This window comes from Chionomys nivalis, chromosome 3 (assembly GCF_950005125.1).
Source record: "Chionomys nivalis chromosome 3, mChiNiv1.1, whole genome shotgun sequence".
In the NCBI taxonomy this organism is placed as follows: domain Eukaryota; kingdom Metazoa; phylum Chordata; class Mammalia; order Rodentia; family Cricetidae; genus Chionomys; species Chionomys nivalis.
The window spans coordinates 116,773,872-116,789,367 of NC_080088.1; the positions used below are offsets into that span (position 1 = coordinate 116,773,872).

At 50.1% G+C, this 15,496-nt stretch overlaps 1 protein-coding gene across 2 annotated transcripts in view; it reads left to right on the forward strand.

The window, feature by feature from the left end:
• The window catches only part of Fbxo21 (F-box protein 21), a 35,368-nt gene that overhangs the window by 9,609 nt on the left and 10,263 nt on the right, over nucleotides 1–15,496 (forward strand). Inside the window, exons 5-11 of one of the 2 annotated variants that reach the window (XM_057764786.1) lie at nucleotides 2,097–2,243; nucleotides 2,462–2,598; nucleotides 4,073–4,209; nucleotides 7,837–8,016; nucleotides 8,809–8,941; nucleotides 13,671–13,882; nucleotides 15,094–15,251. In XM_057764786.1, the coding sequence (XP_057620769.1) occupies nucleotides 2,097–2,243; nucleotides 2,462–2,598; nucleotides 4,073–4,209; nucleotides 7,837–8,016; nucleotides 8,809–8,941; nucleotides 13,671–13,882; nucleotides 15,094–15,251 (1,104 nt within the window). The remainder of the gene's footprint in view (nucleotides 1–2,096; nucleotides 2,244–2,461; nucleotides 2,599–4,072; nucleotides 4,210–7,836; nucleotides 8,017–8,808; nucleotides 8,942–13,670; nucleotides 13,883–15,093; nucleotides 15,252–15,496) is intronic. The other variant, XM_057764787.1, reaches the window with a different exon arrangement.

Genomic DNA, 15,496 nt, shown 5'->3' on the forward strand with positions numbered 1-15,496 from the left:
GACAGCTCCCAAGGACAATGCTGAGGTTGACCTCTGCCCTCAACACAAGAACATGGCCTGCAGAGTGAGTGACCTTTGGCTAGTGGAACCAGTTCTTCCCACTCAAAACTGTTACTTCAGATGTCCTCTTGCTCCTATTTACCTGTGTCCTGAAGCAGCTGGGGATTAGTGAGGACAGGCAGCGTCTGGGAGTAATGTGGCCTATGGCCTGAGGCATGACCTGACTGGGGATTAGTGGGCTCTTAGGGGAATAGTAAGAAAATATTTGTTGGCTTTTTAAACACTGTCTTAATTCTTAGGAAGAAGCCTCCTGTGCTGTGGTTGTGAAGTGTGTGCTTATGTATCCTTCCTGCTCCTGGAGATCACCAGATGGGTTGACTTCCCCCCTCACTGGTGTTCTAGGTCACAACTTGTCCAATATGGTTCTCCAAGCACTCAGCAGCCTCTCCGAGGAGTCCTGCCTTTCCCTGGGCATCACTGCCAACTGTCCTCCAGACAGCCGGTGTGCCTGACCCACTTGTCCCCATCGCTGTAGGACCTGCCTCATGTTTTCTGAATGACTGCTTGCTTCCCAGGGCCCTCTGTGGTCTGGTCCTCTCCTAATGTCACACCTTTGCAAATTGCTCTGCGGTGCTCTGCTTCTGAATCCAGGCCTTTGTCTGAAGATGCTCAGCTTTTCTTCCTCACAGTGGCAGCACTGTTCCTGTGGTCCCCTGCCCTTCAGCTCAGGGCTCACTTCTGTGAGGTTCAGCTGATCCCTGCAGAGCTCACTGGCTTCAGCAGCTGCGGCTGCCGTGACTGTCACAGGGACTGCTGCACCCCTTCTGTGTCCAGTGTAGTCATTGTATTTCTTTGCTTTTTGTTTTGTTTGAGATGCAGAGCACAGCCTAGCTGTCAGCCTGTCTTCAGAATGCTAGGTATGCCCAGCCCTTTATGTGGTTTGTTATGTTCCAGGCCTTGAGTAAAGATCCCCACAGCCAACAGTGCCTAGTGGAGATACATGCTAATGGTTGAAGGTCTGGTGTTGACTGAAAGGAGATAGAAAATCTTGTAGTTAAATGGAAAGAAAGTCATAGCCGTCCTCTTGTCTGCTTTATATTTCGGAGAGCTGGGAGTTCAGTTCTTTTGAGGTGTTTGTTGTTGTTCTCTTTTGTTTGAGGCAGAATTCTGGCTGGCTGTGTTGACCAGACTGACCACAAACACACAGAGATCCTTCTGCCTCAGCCTCCTGAGTTCTGGAATTAAAGCTGTGCCATCATGCCAGCTTTCATTTAACAGTTATGACTAGTAAAGCAGTTTTCTTTGTTTTTGTAGGTTATATATGAAAAATAAATACTTGTTTTACATTTTTCAAATACAAAGTTTCGGTTTTCACAGTCCACCCAGGTCACTAGAAAGGCAGTAGAAACCTCTGAGTTGCTAGAGGGGAGTGCTTGTTCCAGAACCTCAACCCTGGCTAGACTCCAGCAGCCACTGAAGAAGCATGAGTGGTGACTTACAGACAATCCCTATAGCCTAGGCTGGGTCTCCCGATGCCCTGAACTGCCTTCAGCTTCTTAGAGTGTTGGTAGAACAGCTAGGTCCTGAGGTAGCCTGTTGTATCTTGAATTTAAAAGATCACTGGAAAGACTTTCAAGTAAAAATGTTCTGTAACCAATGATGACTTAGGCATGGTATGAGGTTGGCTGAGCCTGAGGTCAGCAATGAAATGGGCCTGCTCTATGTAGGCCATCAAATCTCCTTCTTTAATGAGCTTAGTTGTTAGGAGAAATTGCCTTAGGAAGTCTTTAGTGGTTGGGTTTTGAGTGTGGGAGACGAGTGGCCTGAGGGCTTTCTTGCAGGCATTTGGCACTCTTCACAATAGGACTTGGGAATCATGACCTCCAAAAAAAATGGTTTTTGTTTTCTTAGTAGTGTATGGAGTGCTTTGTGGTGAAGGCATCTGATCTTCCCTTCTGTGTTAGGGTTTTGCCTGGCATCTAGGGTGGGAGCTGGTGTGGTATGAGAAGTCACAGCCCCAGGTGCTGGTTCAGTAACACGCTAGCTACTACCAGTCAGGTAGAAAGCAGCACTGACTCTGCCCTTCTCACCCACAGGTGCCGTTTACATCGACCAGTACTGCAACCCTCTCTCCGACATCAGCCTCAGAGACATCCAGGCCCAGATCCACAGCATCGTGGAACTTGTATGCAAAACCCTCCGTGGTATCAACAGCCGCCACCCCAGCCTGACCTTCAGGGCAGGTGTGGAAATGCTGTAGCTGACCCTGGGGGTGGCTGTCTGAACGGTGTAAAGCACTGTTGCCACCCTGTCTCCATTCCCAGCCTGGCAGCACTTGACTGTCTTGCATGCCCTTGCCAGTCGCTGTGTGTTCGGGGTGTGCCTTGCTTGTGTTTGGGGTGTGAGTGTTTGGGGTGTGCTTGTTCATGCTTGTGACCCAGAGGAGATCTCTGTGCTGCAGGCGAGTCCTCCATGATAATGGAGATAGAACTCCAGAGCCAAGTTCTGGACGCCATCAACTATGTCCTGTATGACCAGCTGAAGTTCAAAGGGAACCGCATGGACTACTACAACGCCTTGAACCTGTACATGCACCAGGTATGTGTGACTAAGCTCCCTCCCACAGCTGTGGGCTCTGCAGCATCCTCTGTGTGCTCCCTGTAAAAGCACCATTAGATGCCTAAGCCTGCAAATGTGCACACACGTGGGGTTCGGACACTGTTAGGGAAAGGGTGGGTGTGTAGGTTCTGTGCCCCTACTTTCTGCATTTGCAGATTTTGGTGCTCCAGGGTGCTCCATCCCTGGCTCCCTTTTAGGTAGACAGGAGTGACTCTGTGTGTGCAGGTACATGTCCTTCGGACTCTGATGGGCTGTCCACTTCCTACTGACAAATGCTGTTGTCTTTCCCTTGTCTCAGTGAAGCCTGTTTTCCTCTGTCGTAGGATAGCATGGTGGGTTAGATCTGCGACAGGATGTTTTTTAATTTAAATTATATATATATTTTTTAAAAGGTATCAAATCCTATTATAGATGGTTGTGAGTCACCATGTGGTTACTGGGAATTGAACACCCTGGACCTCTGGAAGAGCAGCCAGTGCTCTTAACTGCTGAGCCGTCTCTCCAGCCCCCAGGATGGCTTTTTTTAAGCCCTGTGAATGGAAATAGACATTTCTGTGTTTCAGTTTGCTCAGTCTATGATTGTGAGTGTTGAACCGCACAGCCTGCCTCTGTTGGCCTGGAAGCCTATGGCCCAGCTACATCAGCCACACACCTTTGATGTCCATTTCCTTATCTGTCCTGTTATCTGTAACATGGTTTCTGTTGTCATATCACAGACATTTTTACACACTTGCTTTCTGGTAGGAGGAAGCCAACACGCTGCCTGTAAAAGACCTGGCAGTGAGTTAGTCCAGGTTCACAGGCTGTGTGGTCTGTGTGCTCAGTTCTGTCTTACTGGGTGAAAGGGCGCAGGCAATTGGAGTCTTGGGTGGCTGTGCTCCCTGTGTGCCAGCATAGCTATGTGGACATTGAACGTGCTGGTTACAGTCCTTTGCCAGTTTTGAGATAAACTCTCACTCGGTAGCCCAGGCTGGTCTTGAACTATCTGTTCTCCTGCTTAGTCTCCTGGGTGCTGGGATTATAAGCATGGCCCATAGGACCTGGCTTCTGTTATTTTCATGTCACAAATGGTTTTGTTTTTAGAATATTTTAAAAATTTGAAAATTCACGTATGTGCAACAGCTAAGTGGTGGGACACTTGCCCAGAGTGCACAAGGCTCCAGCTTCCATACCTAGCCCTGAAAAAACAAATAAAAGCTAAAAGCAAGGAATTGGGTGTGGGGATGGTACACACCAGCAAGGCCAGCACTTGGAAGACTGAGGGGGCAGGGTGGCTTTGTAAGGAGACCCTGTCTAGGGGCTAGAAGAAGAGGCAAACTTCTGCTGACTGAGAAACACCCAGTGTGCTGGATTCGGTCCCTGATGTAAATGTAGCTCTGGAGCTAACGTGGGGTGCCAGGCACATCGAGCCAGCCCCTGGCCCTCCTAAGCCTCCGCAACCTTCATCCCTCAGGTATTGACCCGCAGAACAGGAATCCCCATCAGCATGTCTCTGCTATACCTGACCATCGCCCGGCAGCTGGGTGTCCCGCTGGAGCCTGTCAACTTCCCAAGCCACTTCCTCCTGAGGTGGTGCCAAGGCGCAGAAGGGTGAGCCATCTTTGCCATGTTTAACGGGTGCTGAGGAACCGGGTTCTGGTGTTAAATTAGGTATTACCAAGCAGGCATCTGCTTCTGAGGGACCATGTTGAGGTTCTGGTAGTGATGCAGTGATGCGAGGCCTTAAGTGGGGGTGACAGCCCTGCTCTGGATGCTTCTCTGTTTCTTACACAGGCAGGCATAGGAGTCTATAATAGCTCAAAATCCTAACTTACAAAAAAGGTCTTGTCGCTGTCATAGTGTGAAGGTAAATCCCGTCAAAGGTTCTTCCCTTTTCCCCTCAGCCACAGAAACAGCCTCCTCCTCCCACACTTGTGCCCCATCTTAGAGAGAGGAGCACCCGGGTGGGCAGCTTACAGCCTGGCTGAACTTTGTCGTGTTCTGGGAGTGGCCTGTGTCAGCTCAAGTCCTCTGCCTCTCCTAAGGAGAGTCTTGCCCAGGGAGAACAGCTCTCCTCCACATCAGGGGGAAACACACCCCGGTGCCCTGTCCTGGACACTGGGGTGAGCAGTCCCTGAGCTTTGAAGCCAGATAGGGCTTCTTCGGAGCCAAACAGGGCCAGTGTTCTCTGTAAACACTGGCTTGAAGACTTCAAGGACAGCTTCCACTGCATGTGTGCTACACACACACACACACACACTCACCCTCTTAGTCTCCTGCTCTGTAGAAGAGAAGTGCAGCTGGACTCCACATGCACCCCAGTTTCAGAAGGCATTTCATGATGTGTGAAGCCCCCCCAATCCATTACTTTGGGTTTCTTTAAATTACTATAGACTCTCGTTATTTTCCAAATGTGTGGTCCTCACAGTATACCAGTAGGTTAGTGTTTGCAATCTATTAAATGCAATAGGATGTCTACTTCCTATTGTATTTAATAAGAAAACTCATTTGCAGCCCTGGTAAGCTTACCTATCTCCTTGTGCATCTGTAAGATACCCATGTGACATCCACTAAGGGTCCTGCATGATCTGAGCATTTCTGGCTCATTTCATTTCTAGTGTAAGGCCCCTTATGCACGTTAGTGACTTATTAAGGGCAGTCTTCAGTATGGCAATAATATTTTTCCCTATAACACAAATGAGTATGAGTTTTATTTTTTACTGTGTCGATTCTTTGAGACAATGACTCACTGTACTACCCAGGCTGTCCTGGAACTTGGAATCCTGCTTCAGGCTCTCACCTTGAGTGCTAGTGTTACAGAGCTGAGCCACCACCACTCCAGACTTAAAAAGTGCAATAATTTGTTAGTACCTGAAGTCCTGTCTGCTTGCGAGGCTGAGGTGGGAGAATCACTTCACTCAAGGATAGGGAGCTGTAAAAGCCTAAGCCACCAGTGCCGATGCTGGCATATGCACAGCTCTTGTTCACAGCTGGGCTCCATCCTCCCTGCCCATGCTGTACTCTGAGCCCTCCTACCTGGCAGCACAAGACCCATTGTTCAGATCTTAAAGTGCTTTGGCTGTTCTTAGCTTTCAGTTTTCCATACAGATTGAGGATCAGTAGCTTAGGAGGCCTGTGTGGAGTGGAAGGCTGAGGCAGGAGTTTGTGGCCAGCCTGAGCTACAATCTAGCCCCTGTATCAAACAAGAAAACAAACACAAAAATTCTGCTTGAATATTGATTGAAGCTCAAAACTGCCTCTGGCTGGTTCTAGCTGGTTCTAGCTCTAAGGTGAAGATCCTGTAGCCTCCTGCTGTCTGTGATTCTGGTTCTGGGAGTCCATCACCAGGAAGTTGTTTACCGTTTCCACACGGCTGTGTTAGGGTTATCCTGAGCTACCAAGTGTTTTGTTTCTAGCTTTGGCTGGTACTTGTATACAGGCCTGGCCTTCAGGGCTTGGCTGCGTGAGTCTTCCATACAGATGGTTTGTAGGTCTGGCTTTTAGTGACACAGCACAGTATCGGAACAGTGCTGTTCTGTTTTCTCTAGCTTAGTATGTTGGCTTTGTATGCTGTTGACCACAGAGCAGAAACAGATAGCAGTACCCTTGCCTCAGGATGAGTTTTGAGGATTTTTGTTGTCTTTTGTTTTTTAACTCTGTGTGTGTTGGGGGGAGGGGTGACAACTTGTGGGAGTCAGTTTTTTCCTTCTGCTGTTTGGGTCCCAGGGTTAAACTCAAGGCCTTGGACTTTGCAGCAAGCACCTTTACCACTGAGACATAATGCTTCTCCCTTCCACATTAGCTTGCTGTTTGGTGTGACATCTTTCATTGGTGTCATCAAAACTGCCTTCTGAATTTCTAATTTTGTAAAGTTTTGTTTGTGGTGTTTGCTGTTTTGTATATTGAGACATGGCCTCACTCTATAGCACTGGCTGGCCTGGAATTTGCAATATATATCAAACAGGCCCCCAAATCACAGAGATCCTCCTGCCTCAGCCTCTGCCCTGGGATTGAAGTCATGCACTACTGTGCTTGGATAATTTTACTGAGTTGTACACATATATAGACATTAGATTTTTTTCAAGGATGTATTTTTATTATCTGTACATGTTTTTCCACTTTTGGTTTTTATGTATAGGAGTAGCTGTTTGGATTTTGTTGGGGGGCTTGATTTGTGCGTGTGCTGCAGATTGAACTATGCCTTATCACTGAGGTTTACCTGTCCCCAAAATGATCTTCTGTATCCAGCTCTATATTCCTGGGGCACAATTAGTCCAAATATATATATATATATATATATATTAAAGACCTAGCACTTAGCCCCATGCACATTTTGTCTGTGTGTTTTACATTGTGATGACCTCGGCTTGTCACTCTTGTATGCTTATCATAGGAAGTTCTGGCCATGCAGCAAATGCTGACAAGTTCTGTGCTCTTTTAGAACATTTATATAAGTCTCAAGTCTTTGCCAAAAGTGGGCTATGAACACGACTCAGGAAAGAAATCCAACTGAGATAGTTAGCGGCCAAATAGAAAATGTTATGTGATTGTGGTGGGCATGGGATCAAGATTGCTCAGAAGAAGCTGCTGTCCCCAGCACTCCTTGAGCCTTCCAGAACACACTTGGCAGTGCTATGAGAATGTGAGCAGATCCAGCCTGAGGTTGTGTGGGCAGAGGAGGACCACATCCTGGGCTGGGACTCCTTAAGTTTTCTTAGGTCCATGTAGGCTCCAGATCCCCAGACAGGCTGCTGTTTGCCACTCGGTTGTTAGCATACATCTTGGTCATCATGTCCCATGTCTCTCTGTCATTGTTCTTTGAACTCCTGACTCAGGGCTGTAGGGCTCTGGCCAGCTATCAGTCAGTAAGCATGTTTCCCTCTGCCACTTGTTTGTTTGTGTGTTTATTATCACTGTGTGTGCATGCACAGCATACGTGTAGAATCAAGGACAGCTTGTTAGAGTCAGTTTTCTCCTTCTACCGTATGGGTCCTAGGGATCAAACTCAGATGGTCAGGCTTGACAGCAAGCACTTTTATCCACAGAGCCATCTTCCTTGCCCTTCTGCTTCTAAAGAACAGGGCAGTATGGTCACCACAGCCAAGACTCTGTTGAGAATCGGGTTTAAAACTCTCCAAGGCCTTGATGTTGGTGAAAGCAGTAAAATGGTGCTGTGACCTCCGCTTTGGACTCCTCCTTCAGGGCTATAATTGTGACTTCTTGGCTCTCCTTGGGCAGGGCAACCCTGGACATCTTTGACTACATCTACATAGATGCTTTTGGGAAGGGCAAGCAGCTCACAGTGAAGGAGTGTGAGTACTTGATTGGCCAGCACGTGACGGCGGCATTATATGGCGTGGTGAACGTGAAGAAAGTGCTGCAGCGGATGGTGGGCAACCTGTTGAGCCTGGGCAAGAGGTGAGGGCCTGGCTTCCACTGCTCCTGCGCAGTGTGGGCCTTCTTTCTAGGGTTTGTGCAAAAACGAGAAGCTTGTTTAATGAGCTGCCCTATGGTAACTGCTTCTGGGACATCAGCCATGCATTTGTTGGTGCCGAGAAGCCACCCTCTGATGTTTGCAGTGGACTTAGCTCTGCTCAGACACTGAAGGCAATTTTTGGAAGTCAGTGTCTTAGAGTGGCAGAGGTGGTGTCCTCCTTCCAGTTGCTGTGATCTCTGACCTTACACCCTCCTGTAAGAGAACAGAGTCCGAGGTTAACTTTGCTCCATAGTTCAAGGAAACCTGTTCTGGGAAAGTGTATGATGCAACCAGTTTCCTGATGCCTAATAGGATTTACCAAGCAGAACCCATTTTTAATAGGCTGTTTTAGAACAATTGTCAGTTGGTGCATGAGTGAGCAAACGCAGAGGGGTCTGTAACCTCCTGTCCTCATATGAATGGAGCTTGTCCACTGCCCAGCCCCCAGCACCAGACCAGACACTTGTTACCAGTGCTGACCCCGGATTGACAAGTATAACCAGGGTCACGTCTATTGGTGTCTGCTCTGCGGTTCTGGATCCGTGTGTGTTGCTGAGGTGACTGCATAACGAGAGCAGGTTTGATGTGGTACAGGATGTATGTTCAGTGTGGATTCTGTAAGAGCTTCGCAATGCTGAGCGGCGGAGTCAGAAAGCCTTGGGAGTCTGTATCAGTTGCTTTTAGACTTCATTGGGAAGCCCACACTGAGGCAAAGGTAATTTCTTCTCCCCCAGGGAAGGCATTGACCAGTCCTACCAGCTCCTCAGAGACTCTTTGGACCTGTACCTGGCAATGTACCCGGACCAGGTGCAGCTCCTGCTCCTCCAGGCCAGACTCTACTTCCACCTGGGCATCTGGCCAGAGAAGGTAATTATCTTACTTTGATGCTCAGCCCTTGCCTTAGAGAGGAAAGCTACAGCTGGACCAAGGTCATCCTCCTGTTCTAGGGAGTAAGTTCAGATTTGTTCCGTCTCCAGTCCTGACCCACTAATGAAATGTTTTTCTGTCTTCTGAGAAGCATTAGCTCTGTCACCAGAAATGACCCCTGAGCACTGGACACAAAGTCCTGTCCTGCCTCTTGCCCCCCACCATGGTGCTTTCCTAGAGTCACCTGACTCTACAGGGAGAGGTGGAACTAGGTGCTGGCTTTGCTGTAGCTGTTGGGCACGGGATGATCCGGAGGCCGGCTGAGGCTTCTTATTGTCTGGTTCTGGGTGCTCATGCTATAATCTCCACATCTGGCAGTGAGTGCCATAAGGAAGCTGTCTGTGGAGCCCAGAGCTGGCTTTGGGTTCCCTGCGTGTAGTCTTGTGTACGTCTGAGTGTGCCAGAGTCTAGCCCATTCCCATCCCATCCTTGGTCTGGAAAGAGGCCATCAAGCCATTTGTTTGTTTAGAATGCCTGCAGAGGGCATTTGTTCTGAGCCTCCACTGGGATGTTTCCCAGAGTTTAGAGATGGGAAGGGTTTTTCTGCAGAAGGTAAATCTCTGGGGGCTGGAGAGGTGGTGCGGCTGTTAAGAGTACTTAATGCTCTTGTAGAAGGCCTGAGGTTCAGTTCCCGCGTGCACATGACTGCCCTCGACTACCTGTAACTGCAGCTCCAGGGGATCCAGTGCTCTCCTCTGGCCTCACGCCCTCCCACCTCACACCCCCACACAAACACATCCACATAATTAAAATCTTTTAACATTTATTTATTTATTTATTTATTTATTTTTTGGTTTTTCGAGACAGGGTTTCTCTGTGGTTTTGGAGCCTGTCCTGGAACTAGCTCTTGTAGACCAGGCTGGTCTCGAACTCACAGAGATCCGCCTGCCTCTGCCTCCCGAGTGCTGGGATTAAAGGCGTGCGCCACCACCGCCCGGCTACTATTTTTAAAATGAAAGTAAGTGCTCTCATGAAGTGACTATACTGGGTCATCAGTTCATGACTGTAAAGATATATACTGGGTCACAGACATGGGCACTCCAGATTCCTTAAGAAAAGATGTCTCCCATGGCCAAGCAGACAAGTGCTCTGGAGGAGTACATCCTGGGGACTGTCGCCCACACAGCAGCCCAGGGTTTAGTCCTTTGAGTTTGTTCAGCCAGTTCTGTTTGTTGAGGGATTTCAGGAGCAGTCAGGAAGGAGAGAGCAAAGGTCCTTCACTGAGCTGTCCCAGTTGAGTAGCAGGTCCAGTCATGGGAATAGCCTGTCCCTGGGTCTTTGTGACTGAAATGCTCAGTGCTGTCTTCATAGTCTACAACTGACTCGCATAGTTCCCCTGGGGACCCTCCCACTGGGGAGCAGCATCACTCAAACCAGGTCCCTTTTTCTTCTGGCACATACTGCCTGGTGGAACATCTGGACCCAGTCCTTTTGTTCTGAGCTAGGACCCCACCTCAGGTCATGGCGACCGACTTAGGAAGTTAACACCCAAGACCATCAGAGAAGTCCTTAGGTGCTCGTGTCATTAGACGCTTCTGGAGGAGAAGGAGCTCAAAGGGTGGGTCAGCCTGCAAGAGGCATGGGGGAGGGTGTATCAGCCCGTGGGACGTGGGCTGTTTGTTACAGGTGACCTGTCCCTGAGCAGGACACCTACAGGTTGCCTCACTTTTCTCTTTCTAGTTTGTGAAGTCGGGAAGAGCTGCAAAGCTCATCCTCTTGGTCCCTGAGGCTGTGGTGGGAGGGTAGAGCCAGGTGGTCATGTTTGTGAAAGTCACTGCTTCTGCTGAAAGCCGCCCTCTGCCCTCTCAGCTGTCTTGTGTTTCCAAGTCTGCAGTGCACTGAGTCCACCGCAGGGGTCACCCTGAGGGTCACCGTGGCTAAGGAGTAGCCCATGCACTTAGTGCTGCCAGAGCCCCAGTGCACTGTGACTCACGTGCTTTCTCTGCAGCACAGGAAGCGCCCCTCCTCCCTTCCCTGGAATGAGCCCCGTGTGCTCGCCTGCGGCCACCCTCCCATCTACTCCCTGCCTGTTTACCACACACTTGTCCATTGCCCACCACCTACCTTTGCTCCTGTATCTCACTCCCTGCCCTCCCCCAGGCTCTATTCTGGCCAGCCGCTCTTCTGTTGCTGTTGCAAGGCCAGGAAGTGGCCATGCCCTTTCTCCTGCTTCTTTGATGCTCCGCCTGCTACATGGCCACTGGTTCCCAGGCTCCTCTGGTCTTTTCCTGGGTCTCCTTGTGAGGCTTTACACATAGATGCTCCCTAGGAGTCCTCTACCCCGTGGACTGTCCCAGGGGCTTCCTTCAATGCCTCTTTTATACCCGGACAGGGGAGGGAAGACACGGCCACTGGTCTCCCTGCTTGCCTTCTTGTCGTGTGCATGGTAGTCAGGGTCTTGACCGGACAGACTGCTCTCTGAGTGGCTTCCTGCTGCCCTAGGGACGCTTTTCTTACCCTGCAGTGTGACTCACAATTCTCTGTGGTTCTGTCCCACCTGCCTGACTCTCCATGTCCCACATCTGTGTGGTGTGTGTGCATGTGTGCCCGTGCCCATCCCCATGCCCCCCTTAGGAGGAGTAATGCACTCCTGCTGTGTTCACCTTGCACATGCTGCATTCCCCTCTGCTGACCCCGCAACTCCATTGCCGCCCCAAGCTCTTTACACTGGACCAAGTTCTCCCAGGACAGGGTGTACACAGTGTGCTCCCCACTAGCCATTCTCTGTGCTCCCAGCCTGGTCTTGGCATGTAAAGGCTGCCCTGAGAAGTTCCTGTTCAGGAGTGATTGTAGTTCCCCTGGATGTCAATGAAAGAGACTCCCAGAGCTTACAGACTTTCCAACATGAGGCTAGCGTTCCACTCCAGAAGTGGGTGTTTAAAGAATAGACTGTTTGGGCTGGGAGAAAGTGCCATGGCAGGCTGTGTAGAACTGGCCTAGGAGCACCCAGGGCAAGAAGCATTCTGTGGCCTTTGTCGGGGTCTCGTTCCCCGCCCACCTGCAGCCAGCAGACAGTCTACCAGCAAACAACTAAGGGGAACCAAGAGCTCAGGGTGAGACTTTGTGGACAGGCGGGACTCATGCACACAGGGCAGTGGACTGGTGGGCTTGGAGCTGCCTGTCAGTGGCTATGTGGACTTGGGGCTGTCTTCTGTGGGAGCTGAGCCACAGCCTCTATGTTGCTGTGTGGCCAGAGGAGGAGTGGTAGAAGGGAGTGCCCCTGAGCAAGAGTGCTCCTCCCAGCTCTCTCCCTGAGCATCTGGGTTTTTGTTTTGTTTTTTTATTTGGGTGGATTGTGGCTTGTTAATGTTTTTGAAACAGGGTTATAGTATGTAACCTGCTCTGACCTTGATCCTACTTCCCAGTGCTAGGATTATAGATGTAAGCCACTGTGTTCAGCCAAGGCCTGTAGCTTTGGCTGGGAACATGATGTCCACTGTCAGCATTGTCCTTTGTAAACACACCAGGTCCAAGTCACATGTACCCTCACTCTCACCCTCACACATCCATGCAAGGAGCCAAAACTCTCTGTCTTATATAGTCTGAGTGTGGGCCACCTTTGTGCCCTGAAGAGTCCATGTCTGACTGTGTGCATAGTGGCAGAGGTGCAGGTGGCTCTGTCGGGACATACAAGGACAGCTGTTGTTTTTGGCAGAATCCACAGAAGCTCAGTTAGATGGATGCTCTCAACTGCAAAAGACAAATGCCCTGAGCACCTCACTTTAAGAGCCCCCCCTCCTGGAGGTGGGATATAAACGGAGGCTGTCTTCTGATAGATTTTTTTGAAGCAAGCTTTGGGGTATTTGGGGTACTGACACTCCACCTGCTGTTTTTCATGTTAAGTTGCATCACAGTAATTAAAATGATTCTATTGTCATTCCCTGGCACAATGGAAGTTGAGACCATGGGCCGAGGATCATACCCAGGGCCATGTCTTTGTAACCATCTGACCTCAGACCAGCATTTAAACTCACCGAGCCAAATTCCTTTCTTGCAAATCAGTAGTGGCTGTGCAGTACCACACCTGATAGGCATCCAGTTCTTCACCAAGAATTACCAGGAGCCACTATATTGCTTTGGAAGGTGAGGGTGGACTTCAGAATAATTGCAAGGTACCCGGTTGTCAGTGTGACAGGAAGCAGCTGGTTGACTGGTGTGGGCCTAGAGTTGAGGTCACCTGTCCTGTTAAGCGGGTCCAACTCAGGACTCATAAAACAAAAAGGACTGATGTGTGCTGTGCTCAAGCATCACTGGGTGTGGGTCCAAGCGTGTTGGTGCGCATCCCCACACCGTGCTTGAGCCTAACTTACGGGAAGCACTGTGAGCAGCAGACAGACCACAGGGCCAGCTCTGCTCCCGCTGCCAGCCTCAGTTCTGCAAAGGTGACTGCTTAAATGCTGCCATCCGGAGGCTTGTAAGCTTGCCTCATCCCGTGAGTGACATATAATTAGGAGCCACTTGCCAAGCATCTTTTTGCCTTGGTTAAGGGGTCTAGGGGTTTTTCCTCTGAAAGCAAGAATGACAGGATAGAATGGTTTCCGTACTTTGGACCATTACGACTCCTGGTCCACGAGTGGCATGCTGTCGCTCGTCTTTGTCAGGCTACATGGGTAGGTGTCGATCCTACGCTTCGGAAAAGAAAAGGCCTGGCGAAAATATTATCTCCTAGTCTTTCTGTCTTGTCTTGAAGGTGCTTGATATCCTCCAGCACATCCAGACCCTCGACCCCGGGCAGCACGGGGCGGTGGGCTACCTAGTGCAGCACACACTAGAGCACATTGAGCGCAAGAAGGAGGAGGTAGGCGTGGAGGTGAAGCTGCGCTCTGAGGAGAAGCACAGAGATGTCTGCTACTCCATCGGGCTCGTTATGAAGCATAAGAGGTGAGTACCTGCCCCTGGCCTCTGTGACAGCCACACCGCAGAGGAAAGAGGATCCCAGAGGCACACCCTGGTACCTCCGATCATTTCACCGAGCACCTACCACAGGCGAGACAGCATGGCCCTGTCTGCACCCTGCTTCTAACTAAAGTGTAATGTCTTTCATTTACTCTGACTGCTCCTAGAGTTTGTTTGTATGGGGCACTGGGAGTTGAGCCTAAGGACTGAACAAGCTAGAAACTCACTGAGCTGTGGTCTCAGTTCCTCCTCCTTTTGCTGTCCCTTCTCCGTTCCCTGCCATCTCTGATCTGGGTTAGCAGGGCTTTCCTGAGCTCTAGTCCTGCCCGTGTCTGTTGACCAGGCAGAATCTCACTCCAGGGTGCTGGAGCTGTGGAGCTGTGATCACTACCCCGCAGCATGCCCTGGGTGTGCTCATAAACCCAGCAGCGGGTGGCACTAGGTAGTGTTTTTTCCATCTTCAGGACTCCCTCACTGGCAAAGGTGGTTCTGTCTGGCCACATGGTCTTCTTTGCTGACATCTGGATTCTCCCCACCCCTCCATTATCTTTGTGAGGATAACCAGCAAATGCCTTCCCTGTTAGGAGCTGTGATTTCCATTCATTTAGTGAATGCTTTCTTGTTAGCTCTCTTAGGGAAATTTCCAAACATGTAAGAGTGGAGAGAAGGGCACATGAGGCAGCTTAGCTCCTGGTGTCCTGGCTTCAGCAGTGAACAAACAACCACCTCCTCTTCCTCAGTTCTGGACTAATGAAGCTGACATTGTGCACATTGACCCTAGCCATTCAGTTGGCCTCTCTAAAGGAGGGAGAGGGAAGGAGGACTCCCGTCTTACTCTTACCCTCATCTTAGCCAAGATAGCCTCTTGCTCTGCTTCAGAGTTTCTCTATAGCCAGGCATGGCAGTGCACACCTTTAGAGACAGGCAGATCTCTGTGAGCTCGAGGCCAGCCAGGGCTGCATAGTGAGAGCCTGTCTAGACACAAACAAATAAAAAAGGTTATTTTCCAGATAAAGTGCTTTGTTGGTGGTAAGAGGAGGATTTGTGAAGAGGGTCAGGGTGTTCTGAAAAGTGACTCCCCTTGGGGTAAAAGCAGGTAATGAAGGGCATGAAAGATCCCCAGCCAGGCTCTTCTGCCTCCTCCACAGCCCTGAAGTTCCCCAGAAGCTCACTTACCCTCTTCTGATGCTCCATAGATACGGCTACAACTGTGTGATCTATGGCTGGGACCCCACCTGCATGATGGGGCACGAGTGGATTCGCAACATGAACGTGCACAGCCTGCCTCATGGCCACCATCAGCCCTTCTACAATGTTCTGGTGGAGGATGGCTCCTGCAGATATGCAGCCCAAGGTGAGGTGTTTGCTGTCCCTCCACCTGTGCCTGGCTGGCCATGCTGTGGGCAGAGCTCACCAGTGTGTTCAGCAGCTGTCCACAGCTAGTCACACACAGGCACACCAACATGAGGTCCTGGCTCTCTTCTCTAGAGCTCCTCACCAGCCAGACTCGGGACTTCCCTGTCTCCCAGGCCTGCATTCTAGCAGCGCTGGCCTCAGTCGCCCTCAAGTGGCCACAGGTGGAAACTTCAGTCCCCTGTA